General features: G+C 39.7%; 1 protein-coding gene across 1 annotated transcript in view; it reads right to left on the bottom strand.

Moving 5' to 3' along the window:
- The window catches only part of iqgap1 (IQ motif containing GTPase activating protein 1), a 58,595-nt gene that overhangs the window by 22,478 nt on the left and 23,593 nt on the right, over positions 1-12,524 (bottom strand). The window contains exons 3-15 of the mRNA XM_032560900.1: positions 11,208-11,364; positions 8,966-9,043; positions 8,595-8,671; positions 7,758-7,825; positions 7,262-7,375; positions 5,725-5,903; positions 5,446-5,533; positions 4,996-5,153; positions 4,824-4,908; positions 4,017-4,180; positions 3,557-3,717; positions 3,343-3,467; positions 3,005-3,168 (exon numbers count right to left, since the gene is read on the bottom strand). Of these exons, the coding sequence (XP_032416791.1) occupies positions 3,005-3,168; positions 3,343-3,467; positions 3,557-3,717; positions 4,017-4,180; positions 4,824-4,908; positions 4,996-5,153; positions 5,446-5,533; positions 5,725-5,903; positions 7,262-7,375; positions 7,758-7,825; positions 8,595-8,671; positions 8,966-9,043; positions 11,208-11,364 (1,618 nt within the window). The remainder of the gene's footprint in view (positions 1-3,004; positions 3,169-3,342; positions 3,468-3,556; positions 3,718-4,016; positions 4,181-4,823; positions 4,909-4,995; positions 5,154-5,445; positions 5,534-5,724; positions 5,904-7,261; positions 7,376-7,757; positions 7,826-8,594; positions 8,672-8,965; positions 9,044-11,207; positions 11,365-12,524) is intronic.

Here is a 12,524-nt window from a genome sequence, read left to right as displayed (position 1 = left end):
TGTTGCAGTTTAAGAAATACAATTATTATTTTATCATATGAGAAAGTTATTAAATGATAAGTTTCTTTGCATGTTTAAATGCATTTCTAAAGTGTAAAAAAGCTTCAGTGGCTAAATAAAAATCTGCAGAATGTGCCAATTTGATTCTATCTAATTAATTGTCAGAATAATTAATTCACATAATAAGTTGCAACGCTAATCATGACTGCAAACTGGTCAAAAAACACCCACAATGCAATACAAAAACAAAATCTTACCAAGCATTTGGGTCTAGTTTTTAATGTAAATATGTTAGTATACTTAAAATAAGATAAAACTAACTTAGAAGTAACATTTCAGTAAGATGCAGGATCTTGTTTTAAGTAAATAACGCCTTAATGTTGATGAAAAAATTGGCAGATTTTTTCTTTTATTTATTATGTTATAAGTGAAATAATCTGCCAGTGGAACTTGTACTTTTTCATCAACATTAAGGAATTTTTCACTTAAAAATTGCTTCTTTTCTTGTACTTGTTAGTCTTATTTTAAGTGTACTAAGACATTAGCACTACAAAATAGACCAATAACACTTAAGATTTTGTGTTTTTGCAGTGTAACAAACACAAACTCTATAACAATGCAGCATATTTGAGCAGAAGACGCGAGATAAACACTGAATCTCGCAGAGCTGCATGTTTTTCCTCCCAACATCATCTTCACACCTGACCTGTTCATCCAAGGTCTTCAGCAGGAAAATTCAAATAAAGTCGTGTCAGCGTGAAAATGTGAGCAGCAGTAAAATAAAGTAACTGTAGTCTGGCAGTTTGCATGAGCCGTTTGCATAAAGCTCACTAAGAAAACCTGAAGAAGCAAATGATGAAGAAAGACTCGTGAAGCTGGAGGTAACCTGAGCAGGGAAGCATTCAGAAAGTTCATTTATTTACAGTTTTCTCCACAGAGAGGAAAAATACTACTTAATATTCAGCATAATATCATACGACTGCAAACTTTAGGCTACAAGCTCTTTGTGAATGTTATTATTGGAGCTAACAACACTACTGTTAATCCGCCAACAGCGAAGCTAATTTTTCATTTAGCCCAACCCTAACCTCTGGGTTTCTCTAAATTAGCTTTTACAGATTAATTTATGTGGATGTTTTGTAAAACTTTCAGCTGAACAAAAGTTCAACATCTTTGTTGAAGTTTATTGACTATTGAGGATTCTTCACGTTTGTCTTTATGCTCTTATTTTGCAGTAGGCGAAGGCTGTTTACGCAGCAGCTCCATTTCCTCTCCTGCTCTCTCTCGTTTTTTTATTCCCAATGACTTTATTTAAAACAAGAAAAATAAAACAGAAGAGATATAAATGTAAATACAATACCTAAGTAAGTATGTTAGAGTGTAGGATTTCAAATACGACTTGAATCAAAACTAGCGCTTTAGCATCAGCATTCACTACATACCATGTTTGTGTAGCGCTTTAGCGAAACTAAGTTTTGAATTATCGGTGTTGTCATTTTATGACTGTTGAATTATTTTGGGCCTTTTGTACAGATTTAGCTAAAGAAATTGAAACATTTCTGTCTTTTTGACAAATTAGTTCAATTGGAGGCAGTGACGAAAGTTTTTCAACTAAAAACGCATCACTGGCTGCATTCAGAGAAAATTACAAAGTATTTTTTAGTTTTCCTTTCTGGCTGAAACCAACAATTACAATTAGAAACCCTTTTTTCTGACCCATTTACACCTGTGAGGTGGTTTAGCGAAGCTCAGAGTCAGGCTGCTTCAGAGACATTTTCTTAAACAAAAGACAGAAGAAACAGCATGTGGATCCCGATTTAAAAAAGAAAACAAAGCTGCAACATTAGCCAGGCATAAATGCAACAAAACTCCTCATGATGTGCTGCTGTTTGGGTAGAAAGTGCAGAAAAGATTTGCAGGTTTGTAACATGACTCCATGCAGGCTGCACAGAAATGCAAACATGTGCAGGTGGTGGAAACTGAAGCTTCCTGCATCATCTCAGCTACCAATTTCAAAACCCAGCTGTTAATATGATTAACCGTGCAACCAAGACACAGAAGGAAAACATATTTCTCCTGGGATAGAGCTCCAAATTCTCATAGAAAGACTGTTTTTTCTCTAAAGCAGGGATGCCAAAGCCAGACACTTCTACTCACTTCAACTCCACTTTTACTCAAGTAAAAATACTCCTAAAAGTGCATTTTTTCCAAAAAAGTTACTCAAGTAAATGTAACTGAGTAAATGTAACTAGTTACTAGCCAACTCTGAATACAAATCATGGCTCCCAAAGTGATAAATATAGGAAGCAGGGAGGAACGTGGATTTGTTGCATCACAATATTTATCTCTAATATCTCAGAATGATATCCAGGCATCAAGCAGCTGAATCGATATGACATTTATTTCTGCAGATTTTAATTAAAAAGTAGCGTGAAAAGCAAACTGAGACACAAAAATCTATGAGATAGGAAAACCAAAACACTATTTTCCAACTGTGTCAGTTTAAAAAGCTGGTATTTAACCAAGCTTTCATATACTGTGCATACACTGCAAAAACAAAAAACTAGACAAATAAAATTGGTATGATTTTATGTCAGCATTAAAAAAAAGCACCTTAAAAATGAAATGAAATGAAATGAAATAAAAATAGCTATTAACTGCACCAAAATGCAATTTCTAGAGCAAATATATTAGTACACTTGGAAAAAGACTAAACTAAGTAACTTTTCAGCAAGATATAGAAGCTTTTTTTTTTAAACGCAATTCCTTAACATTGATGAAATATTACTAATTCCAGTGGCACATTATTTCACTTATAACAAAACATTTTTCTATGTTATAAGCGAAATCATCTGCCATTGGAACTAATACTTATAGTTTAGTATTTTTCTAGTGTACTGAGATATTTGCAGTAGACCAAAAATGAAGTGAACGCTGCTTGTTGGAGGACTGAGGCTTGGCTGAGAGCGGCGCCTCTCCCTGCCGTCTGCTTCGTCTGACTTACATGAGCCTTCTCCCTGCGGGCCTCCAGCAGCTTGTCATGGTAGTGCTGAGCGATGGACGGGTCCACATCTGTGAGCTTGGCGGACGGGTTCTGCAGCATGTCCAGGGTCTTCATGGGGTCGCCTTCGTCCAGCGCCTCGTTGATCTGTCCAATGGCAGCAATTCCTGCATGGACAAAGAAAACAGTTTACTACAACAGACTGAGCTAATTAACCCTCGTTATTTATCCTCATCGGCTTGTTGATGGTTATTAAAGGGGACATATTATGCGAAATTCACTTTTTTCATGTTTTTATATTTCCATTTGGGTCTCAACTGTTTCTACATTGTGAGTCTTACGTTCGTGCTCCTCCTGCACGGCCAGGTTGACCTGGTCGATGCAGGCCTGGATGTCGTTCCAGGTCAGATATTTGCTCCCCTCCTCTTTGGCTGCAGTTTTCAGGCGCATCAGTTCATCCATGTACCTGAGCGGCAGAGAAAACAAAACACGTCAGTCAGCCTTCCGTAAACGTCCTATTGGAAATGAGTCGGGCGCGTGACCTTTGACCCTGACCTCTGTGCGTACTCGTCCTCCACGTTGCTGAGCCCGGTGACAGAGCTGGCCAGCTGCCTCCACAGGGCGGCCCGGTCTCCCACCTCCAACGCCTCATTCATCAGAACCACGGCGGACAGCATCTCCACGGCAACCAGCAGCTCAGGGTGGGCCAGGGAGCCCTGCAGGACGGGATGCGGCGAAAAGTCACATGATTGATGATGTCATCACTGGAAATATGTTACAGTTTGAGAGATTTATCAATTTTGGATGGATAGATGACTGAACAAATGGATGGATGGATATATTAATAAATTGGTGGATGAAACGAGGCTTTAGTAAATCAGGAATTTGGGAATCGTCTGAAGAACTGCTGACTGATCTCTGTAAGTTCCTCTGAGGTCAGAATCGCCGAGTCATGCTTGTTCATGTTATAAAGCATCAATTTGTGCTGAGGTCAGCAGTTTTCATGTCGCCTCACCTCGGCGCTCTGCTGCTGCAGACAGGCCAGCTCCTTCTGGTAGAGGTCGGCGGCGCCGGGGTGAACCTCGGGCAGCTGGGCGTCCGGGTTCATCAGCTCCTCCACCGTCTTCTCCGGCACGCCCGCTCTGATGGCGCCGTTGATGCGCTCCACCGCCTTCAGCACTGCAGCAGGCAGGAAGTTCACAAGATAATATGAACAGATTTTAATGGACGTCATGTGAATTATCGTACGCCACTCAGTGGTCGATAAAATAAAACAATCACACAAAGAATCTGAAAAAGATGCTATTAATTGTCAATATTATGACAGCTAGTTGATAACGGCGTCCTGTTTGTAAAGTTTGTCATGCCAATTTGCGTATTAGCTAAATGTTTAGCTAGCAACCAAAATATTTAGCTAGGACCAAAGTATTAAGCTACTAAAACTAAACAAAATTTACAAGCTGAATATTTTGTTGGAAATCTAAACATAGCTTGCTTGCTAAATGTTCAGTTTGTAAAATAAATGTTTAGTTAGGAAAATAAGTATTTAATTTGGAGATAAATATTTAATTTGAAAACTAAATATTCAATTTGGAACTCTGACATTTATAAATAAGAGAATAACATGGAGAAAATATGACTGAAAAATTAACACCCACTTACAAACAGCACAAAAAGATCAATAAAAGGTTTTATTTTAAAAACCGGTGAGGAAACAGGAAGTAGGTCAGTTATGCTATCTTGACTATGATAACCGTAATGCTTCGCAGTTCGGTGTGTTTCGGTTCAGGTCACACCAACAGTCGGTGTGTGAAGCTCTTACTCTTCAGGTATCCGGCGGCGACCTCGTTCGCCACGTCCACGCCGCTCTGCAGCTCATCCTTCGTCAGAGGTTGTCCAGGAGACACCTAGCATGGAGAACTGATGATGAGGAGCCAGGAGAGCTAATCTGGGATAATCTGGGATAATCTGTGTGTGTGTGTGTGTGTGTGTACCTGCTCTTTGTTCTCCCTCTCGCCCTGCAGCTGCTTCAGGTACCAGCCTTTGTTCTCAGGCTGCAGGTTCTGGACTCCGACGGCCTTCAAAGCCTCGTACAACTTATCCTCGTCTCCTCCAACCAGAGCCTGCTCTGCCGCACTCAGGGCGTTGCTCACTGTAGGAGAAGGGTCAAAGGTCAGCCAACGCATCAGGAAAAACAAGGCATATTCATGAGCCTGTGCATGCAGCGCCTTGCAAAAGTTCTAACAACCCTTCAGGCAAATACTGTGAATTGTGTCACATTGGAAATGCTGAGTCCAATAATACTGTCAAAGAAAATGTAGAAAAAATGGGAAATGAAATTGATTATTTGAGATTTATGCAAAGAATAGAAGCTATTAAAATGATACTGATACTTTATTCAGACGACACCTAACCAATACCAATTTCGTTTCGGCGGATCTTACCGTTGACCATGTTGATGTTGCCCTGGATTTCTGCCTGAGTCAGAAGCTCGTCATAAATGTCTCGCTCTGCTTCGGTGTTCTCCAGTTGCTGCAACACAAACGACGGCATTTTATTAGCTTTAGACAATAAAAACAGTTACTTCGAAGGCGGGGCTAGGTCCAACCTGCCGTTTTGGTTGTCATGGAGATTAAAATATTTCTCAAACATCCAGGTATGTTTATTATCACTCATAATAAGCTGCGATGTTGATTCTATAATTTCAGCCTTGCCATTCTTACTCGTTTTCGTGAGCTGGCCACCTTCTCCCCCTTGGCTTGGTAGAGCGTGTCGTGGTACTTCTGGGCCGAGTCCGAGTCCAGGTTGAGCAGCACGGCGTTGGGGTTCTGCATGGCGGCCAGGGTTCCCTCTGGGACTCCCTGGTCGATGGCCTCGTTGATGGCGATCACTGCAGCGTGCACTGAGGACGGAGGAGCCGAGTCAGAGCGGCCGGCCCGTTTCATTTTTCTTTTTTTTTTTTTTTTTCTCCGAAGAGTTTTTGCGGCGCTAGTGGCTCGTATTTTTTCCACAGTAGGCAGACAGGAAGGAGGGTGAGGAGAGGGGGGAAGACATGCGGCAAAGGTCGTCGGGACCGGGAGTCGAACCCGCGACGTCCGCGTCGAGGACTAAGGCCTCCAAACGTGGGGCGTGCTAACCCCCTGCGCCACCACAGCACGCCCCTGGCCCGTTTCATTTTTAACTAAAATTAGCATCAACTTTGCTGTGGTTGATATGAAGCAAAGACCAGCGGGAAAAAAACCGCCAGCTGCTCTGAAAGTCTAATCAACACATTTAATCCCAAATGGACTCCCACATAAACTGTAATGATGATTAATTATTTTTCCACTGGCTGTTTAAATCAGATATGTGTTGTTTGTTAGTGAGATGCTGCGGCTACAGAGAAAAACAAGAAAAAAAACGGCTGTATTTTTGTTGTGTCTTTTTGCAGTGTATAACTGTAAAGTGTTGGACTGCACACAAAAACACAAAATCTTACCAATGTAGGGGTGCAAATACATTAGTACAATGTACAATGTTCAAATCAGACAAAACTAACTTATAAGTAACTTTTAAGCAAAATATTGGAGCTTGCTTTAAGTAAATAATTCATTAAAACAGAATAAAAGTACTAGCTCCCCTGGCAGATTAATTCATTTAAAAGAGGAAGTTTTTCTCAAGTTATAAGTTAAATATTTTAATTATTAAGTCATATTAACTTAAAGCAAGCTTCTATATTGTGCTTGAAAGTTACTTGTGAATTAGTTTCGTCTCATTTCAAGTGTACTGATATTTGCACTAGAAAATAGACCAAAAATACTTGGTAAGATTTTGTGTTTTTGTTGTGCAGCACTTGCACACTGCAAAAAACACAAATTTTACCAAGGATTTTTGTTTAGTTTCTAGTGCAAATATCAGTACACTTGAAATGAGACAAGACTAATTCACAAGTAACTTTCAAGCACAATATAGAAGCTTGCTTTAAGTCAGTAATTTAATATTGATGAAAAAGTACTGGATTGATTGGCACATTATTTCACTTATAATATGGGAAACACGTGAAATAACCTGCCGGTGGAACTAGTCATTTGTTTCCTCATTATTAAGGAATAATTTAATTAAAACAAGCTCCTGTATCTTCCTGAGAAGTTACCTAAGCATTAGTTTTGTCTTATTTTAAGTTTACTGAGATAATTGCAGTAAAATGGAGAGCAGTCTTGGTAAGGTTTGGTGTTTTGCAGTGTCAGACCCCCCCTCCGTTGACATCTGAGCGCAGCTCACATGCAGCCTCGTCCACCGACAGCTCGCTGGCCAGAATCCCTCCGATCTTGCTGAAGGCGGGCATCTGGATCCCATACTTCGCCAGCTCGTTCTTCATGTTGTTGATTTCCTCCTCTGTAGGAGACGGCACAGAGCAGAAGCAACACATTCAGGGACCGCGGTGGAAAAACCGAAAGCAGAAGGAAAAAGCAGGGAGGCTGCAGGGACGAACTGTTCCTGGCCGACGTTTGACAGTCGGATTCCTGAAGCTGCCACAGACAGGAAAAGCTCTCACTGTTACTAATAACTTTCACATTTCCAGCTGCTCCTTCTGGCCGCAGCTGCTCTGCCTGCCTTGTTCTCCTCGCTCAGGGTTTTATGGTGTGAACAACTCCGCAGTATTTAAACTTTCAATTGAACTTTATAAACAAAGGAACATCTGGAATGCTTACGATGACATGGTCAGATTAAAAATGGCAAGACTGACGGAAATAGAGGCAGAGACTCCTTCACTTACCCGTGAACGCTACTTTTCCATAAAGATCCTGGATCTGTGGAGCCAAGCCCAGCTTGAACAAGTACAGACTGTTGAAATAATAGAAAATAGAAAAACACAGTATGAGGTCAATTTTATACAGAAACTATAGAAAAATATGTGCATCATCATTAATCAGATAAAAAATTGGCACATTCTGCAAATTTTCCATTAAACTACTTTAACCGTTTTTATAAAATATTAGAAATACATTAAAAGATGGAAATAGATAATTCAATTCCAGTTTTAAATAAGAAAATAAACATTTTATTGCCTAAAATGCGATAACAGCAGTCCTTTAGTGAATGTGAAAACGCCACTTGAGGTTTTTTGAGCAAAACATATTAACAAAAATATGTTTTATTTATATATATATATATATATATATATATATATACACCAATCTGTATAAAACTCATCTAACACACAGTAATGTGTACAAACAGAAAACAATTACTGACTGTTATTGATGGTAAGGATGCATTTAAAAGCTGTTAAATCCTTCGTGTTTCCATACAAAGTCTTTCCATTCTGGTTTAAATGTTTGTTTTGGCTTCCACTCTTCAATACCTGCATTGTTCACCTCATTTCAACATATTTAAACAGGTTTCAGGCCAACAAAGCCTGAATGGAGAGTTTTTTAAATGCAACCAGAAAATAACTCCATCTTTCATAAACAAACAGCCCTTTGTGACTTCAGCACGCCTTGTAGCCAGTTAAATCCACCAACAGGAGGAGAAATCCAAGCAGAGCTCTGAGTTTGACTTCAGTGTTTGGCTTTTAAATGTCTCTGGACCAGCAGGTGGAGAGCGAACCAACCTGAGAGCGTGGATACAGTAGACGCAGCGCGGCATGTTCTTTCGGTCGTATATGTCTGTGGTTTCTGGGTAGAAGATCTGAAACAAAAGCAGTGAGGTAAGAAACTCAGGATCATGTTGGAGCATGTGTCCAGAAGATGAGCTCAGAGTGAGAATTACACAATGTTAATGATCATTTACACACCCAGCGGCAAAGCTCACTGCTTCTGGAGTCAAAAACGTTCTTTTTGCTGGAAACGGGAACCAATGGCCCCAATTTTCTTCTATGTTACCAATCAGAGGTATTCTCGTGATGTTAGCTATTGATTTCCACATTTCTGGGAGCAATTATCAGCATTTAAAACTCCACTCCTTTGAAAGAGTTGTGCTCACCTTTGGCAGTCCCTTTTCTGCCATGGCGTTGAGCCACTGGATGACGTTGTCTGTGTGTCTGAAATGGAGGCCGGTTGCCTGCAGGAGAGAAACACAATATCAGAACTGAAGAAAACACAATTTCAGTCTTTTGAAAAGCTACTGTTACATTTTGGCGCTGCAAACTGTAAGAGGAAACCTTATTCAGCAAAACAAGTGTCACATGAAAATGGGTCTGTGAGCTACAGCGTCTGGTAAAAGGATCTACATTATGAATCCGTTACACATTTCATCTTGTTGCACGGCTACAGAAATCTGTGCATTTCACTGGATTTAATGCTGCAGTCCAACATTAAGAAAATGGAGGCGAACAATGTGGATTCCAACAATTAAAAGTGATACGTTATACTTCTTTGAAACTCTAAATCCAAATAAGCTGCTGCTGGCCACGCCCCCCCACCTCAAACTCGCATGAAAATGGCTGAAAACAGAAGAGCAATTATACAACCGCACATCTTTGAAAAGCAAAAGTGGAGCCTCCTGCACAACCTACAAGAATGCAGCAAGTGGTTTCTGGATGGTAAGTCAGTTGTTTTGTACATATAATTTGTGTTTTCCAGAAGCCATTGTAAAGCACATACAGCTTGGGTTGCTAGGTAACAGGCAGAACTCTGCTGGGGTTGCTAGGTAACCGCACCAAGAAACATTAACTTATTGCCAAAAATAGCTTGGTGTTCTTTGGGGGTTCTTTAAGCATTCAGGCTGTTTTCAGAAGCAGCAGAAACCCAACAGGAAATATAAAGACATATAAAATGTTAATTTTGCATAATAGGTCTCCTTCAGGAATAAAATTGTCTTTGTTTTTTTTACTGAGATGGAGAAATCTTAAGGCCAGCTGTCATTTTTAACAGAATACGATTCACACTCTCGGTGCAGATATTTTCTTCTGACTACTTCAATTGCAGAAATGTTCCCTGATTTCAAGACTTTGGCTGAAGTGGTGCTTGTAATTCCAGCCTCCAGCGTGGGAGCAGATTCATCCTTCAGACCTAAATCAAAACGCCCAGAGAAGTCGTCTGAGGTAAAAGTCCACATCTTCATGACCACAGCTTCTGCAGCAATCCCCCTTTAGACACGTGATTAAACTCAAACTGGGTCAGCAATTCCTGTCCATGTGATTCAGGAGACGTTATGAGACAGAGTTCAGGCTGCAGCAGGTGAATCATTCATAATTTAACTGCAATCATTTAATTTCAATGCTTATGTGCAGTTATTGGAGCCTCAGTCAGCGGTTTCTGTCACTGTAGAGAAAATGTTACATGAATTTAGGAGCCACATTGTGCAATCACACATTAAGCGGATGCATGATGTGTGTTGCTGCTTCTCTGTTCAGCTTTATCTGGTTGAATATCAATGAAAATGAACGCAAATTAAATTCAGCTAAACATGACCGACAGCATATGCAAGATAAGCAGCTAATAATATTGAATGACACAAACTAAAAGCTGTTGAGCCTGGGAGAACCATTGCTAAATTATTTATATAGTTTGTACATATAATGACAGATTAATCTCTTCCTGCTGTTGGCTGCTGCCACTGTTGGGCAAATATGTGACATCAAACTTGTTTACTGAAAATTTTGTGTTTTTCAAATGGCATTCCTTTCAAATAATTAAAATATGGCAACACTTAAATACCATTCTGCACCTCAAAATCCAAATATTTATTTTCTGTTTTCTTCTCCTGTCAGGTTAAAACCAACAGTCAGAAAACTTGATGTAAGCTAATTGTGCTAATGATAGCAGGTATGTTACACACATAGCAGTTCTGGAATGATAAAGCCTCTGGTGTTGACATGTTGGTGTGGGGCCCCCAATGATAATATAACTAGGACCCCGAAAAGGCATTATCCGGCCCTGTCCGTCATTTTCATCTTTTCAAAAAAAGTGACGGTTTAAAAAACCCCAGATTATTATGAGAGTTTCAATCAAAACGGAAAAGTCTATCTCACATCAAGCCGTGATTCAGGGTGATGTGAAGAATTAGATTTTAAGTCAGAAATATCATATTTGTTCTCATCTGACCAGAGTGACTTTTCTTTCAACAGATGATCACTTTTCCACATTTAATACCCTAGGCTAACTTTTACTAGTTTACATTATGACCCTCTGAACCTTCTTTACTGTATTTTATTGAACGTAAAAAAAATTAACAAAAGAAAATCCGAAATAGTCTCGGTGGAAAACATCTCAAATCTTCTCACCTTGTAGCGCGTCTGCTCACGATCGTAGATCTTCTTGAGGGAAACCGTCTGCGGGGCAAAGAAGTTGCCCAGTTTGGCCAGATAGACGCCATTTCTCAGCCCCTCCTCCAGCTCCGTTGTCGGGGGCAACTCCTCGTCCAGACAGGCCTCCATCCATCTGCGGAGGGAAGAGGAGGGATGCATGAAGCCAAACAGCCAAAGATAACTTCCTCCGCAACGAGGGGAACTGATCTTAAAGGTTGATTCTGCACAAACATGAAGGGCTTTAACAATTAATTAATCACGAATAATCAATTAGTAAAGTAATCATAAACTAATTTAGTAATTGATTAATCATTAACTTGAACTTTCAAAAAAAATTTTTTACTGTGCATTAAAGATAAAATCAAAAACTTAAATGCCTCCTCGTGCAGCAATTCTGTGAAATTTCTCTTGTCATTCATTTAGTTTTTAGTTTTTTAAACTAAAACTAAAAACATCAGATCTACGTTGTCGAGCAGAAAAGGCTGAACTTTTCACAGATTGATGCAAGAAGGATTTTTTGTATCTTTTGCTACTATATTCTAGCCAATAAAATGTTAGTTTTCTTATTTAAAAAATTAATTTAATTATTTGTTTATATGCATCTTTATGTAGGTTTTTTTATTATATAACAAAGGCTTGTGGTTAAATCTGCAGGATGTGCCATTTATTTGATCTGCTTAATCGATTATTCATCAGAATAATCTAGTACTAAAAACATGCAACATGAAGTCGGTAAAACAGCGAATCTGAAACTTAAAGTGATGTTCTGCGCGTTCTGATGATTAATCAGATTTAATTAATTCATTTTTATTTATTATTACAGCTCTGTGCTGGTAACCGCTCGCCTGCAGCACGCAGCCAGCGCTCCCAGGATTCCTCAGGCGTGACATTTCATTTCTTCTAGGTCATATTATGAAATCACATTCCTGCTGAGTCAGCCCTGGGCTGCGCTCCCTCACTGGGAAGACTGGATTCAAACACCAGCAGGAACCATCGCGTCTGGTTCAATAAAACCGCTCTGATAAACCTGCTGCAGTTACAGAAAGTTAGGATGTTTACTTTGAGAGTTTCTCTGTTTGTGCTGAACATAAGACCATGATTACCGTAGTTATCTTTTAATCTCAGATGTTGTGGTTCTCTCCTGTAAAACTCTGCGCTCACTCAGAAACAAATATGCTCCACTCTCAAACCTATGCACAAACTTTCTCTCCTGTTTGTATCATTTCTACCTATGAAGGTAAAAGCCAGAACAAAATGACATCAGGTCGGTTCTTCCACCCAGTTCTTGTTGCA

This window comes from Xiphophorus hellerii, chromosome 4 (assembly GCF_003331165.1).
Source record: "Xiphophorus hellerii strain 12219 chromosome 4, Xiphophorus_hellerii-4.1, whole genome shotgun sequence".
In the NCBI taxonomy this organism is placed as follows: Eukaryota; Metazoa; Chordata; class Actinopteri; order Cyprinodontiformes; family Poeciliidae; genus Xiphophorus; species Xiphophorus hellerii.
Note: the sequence above shows the minus strand (reverse complement) of the source record. Positions and strands in the feature narration are given on the sequence as shown.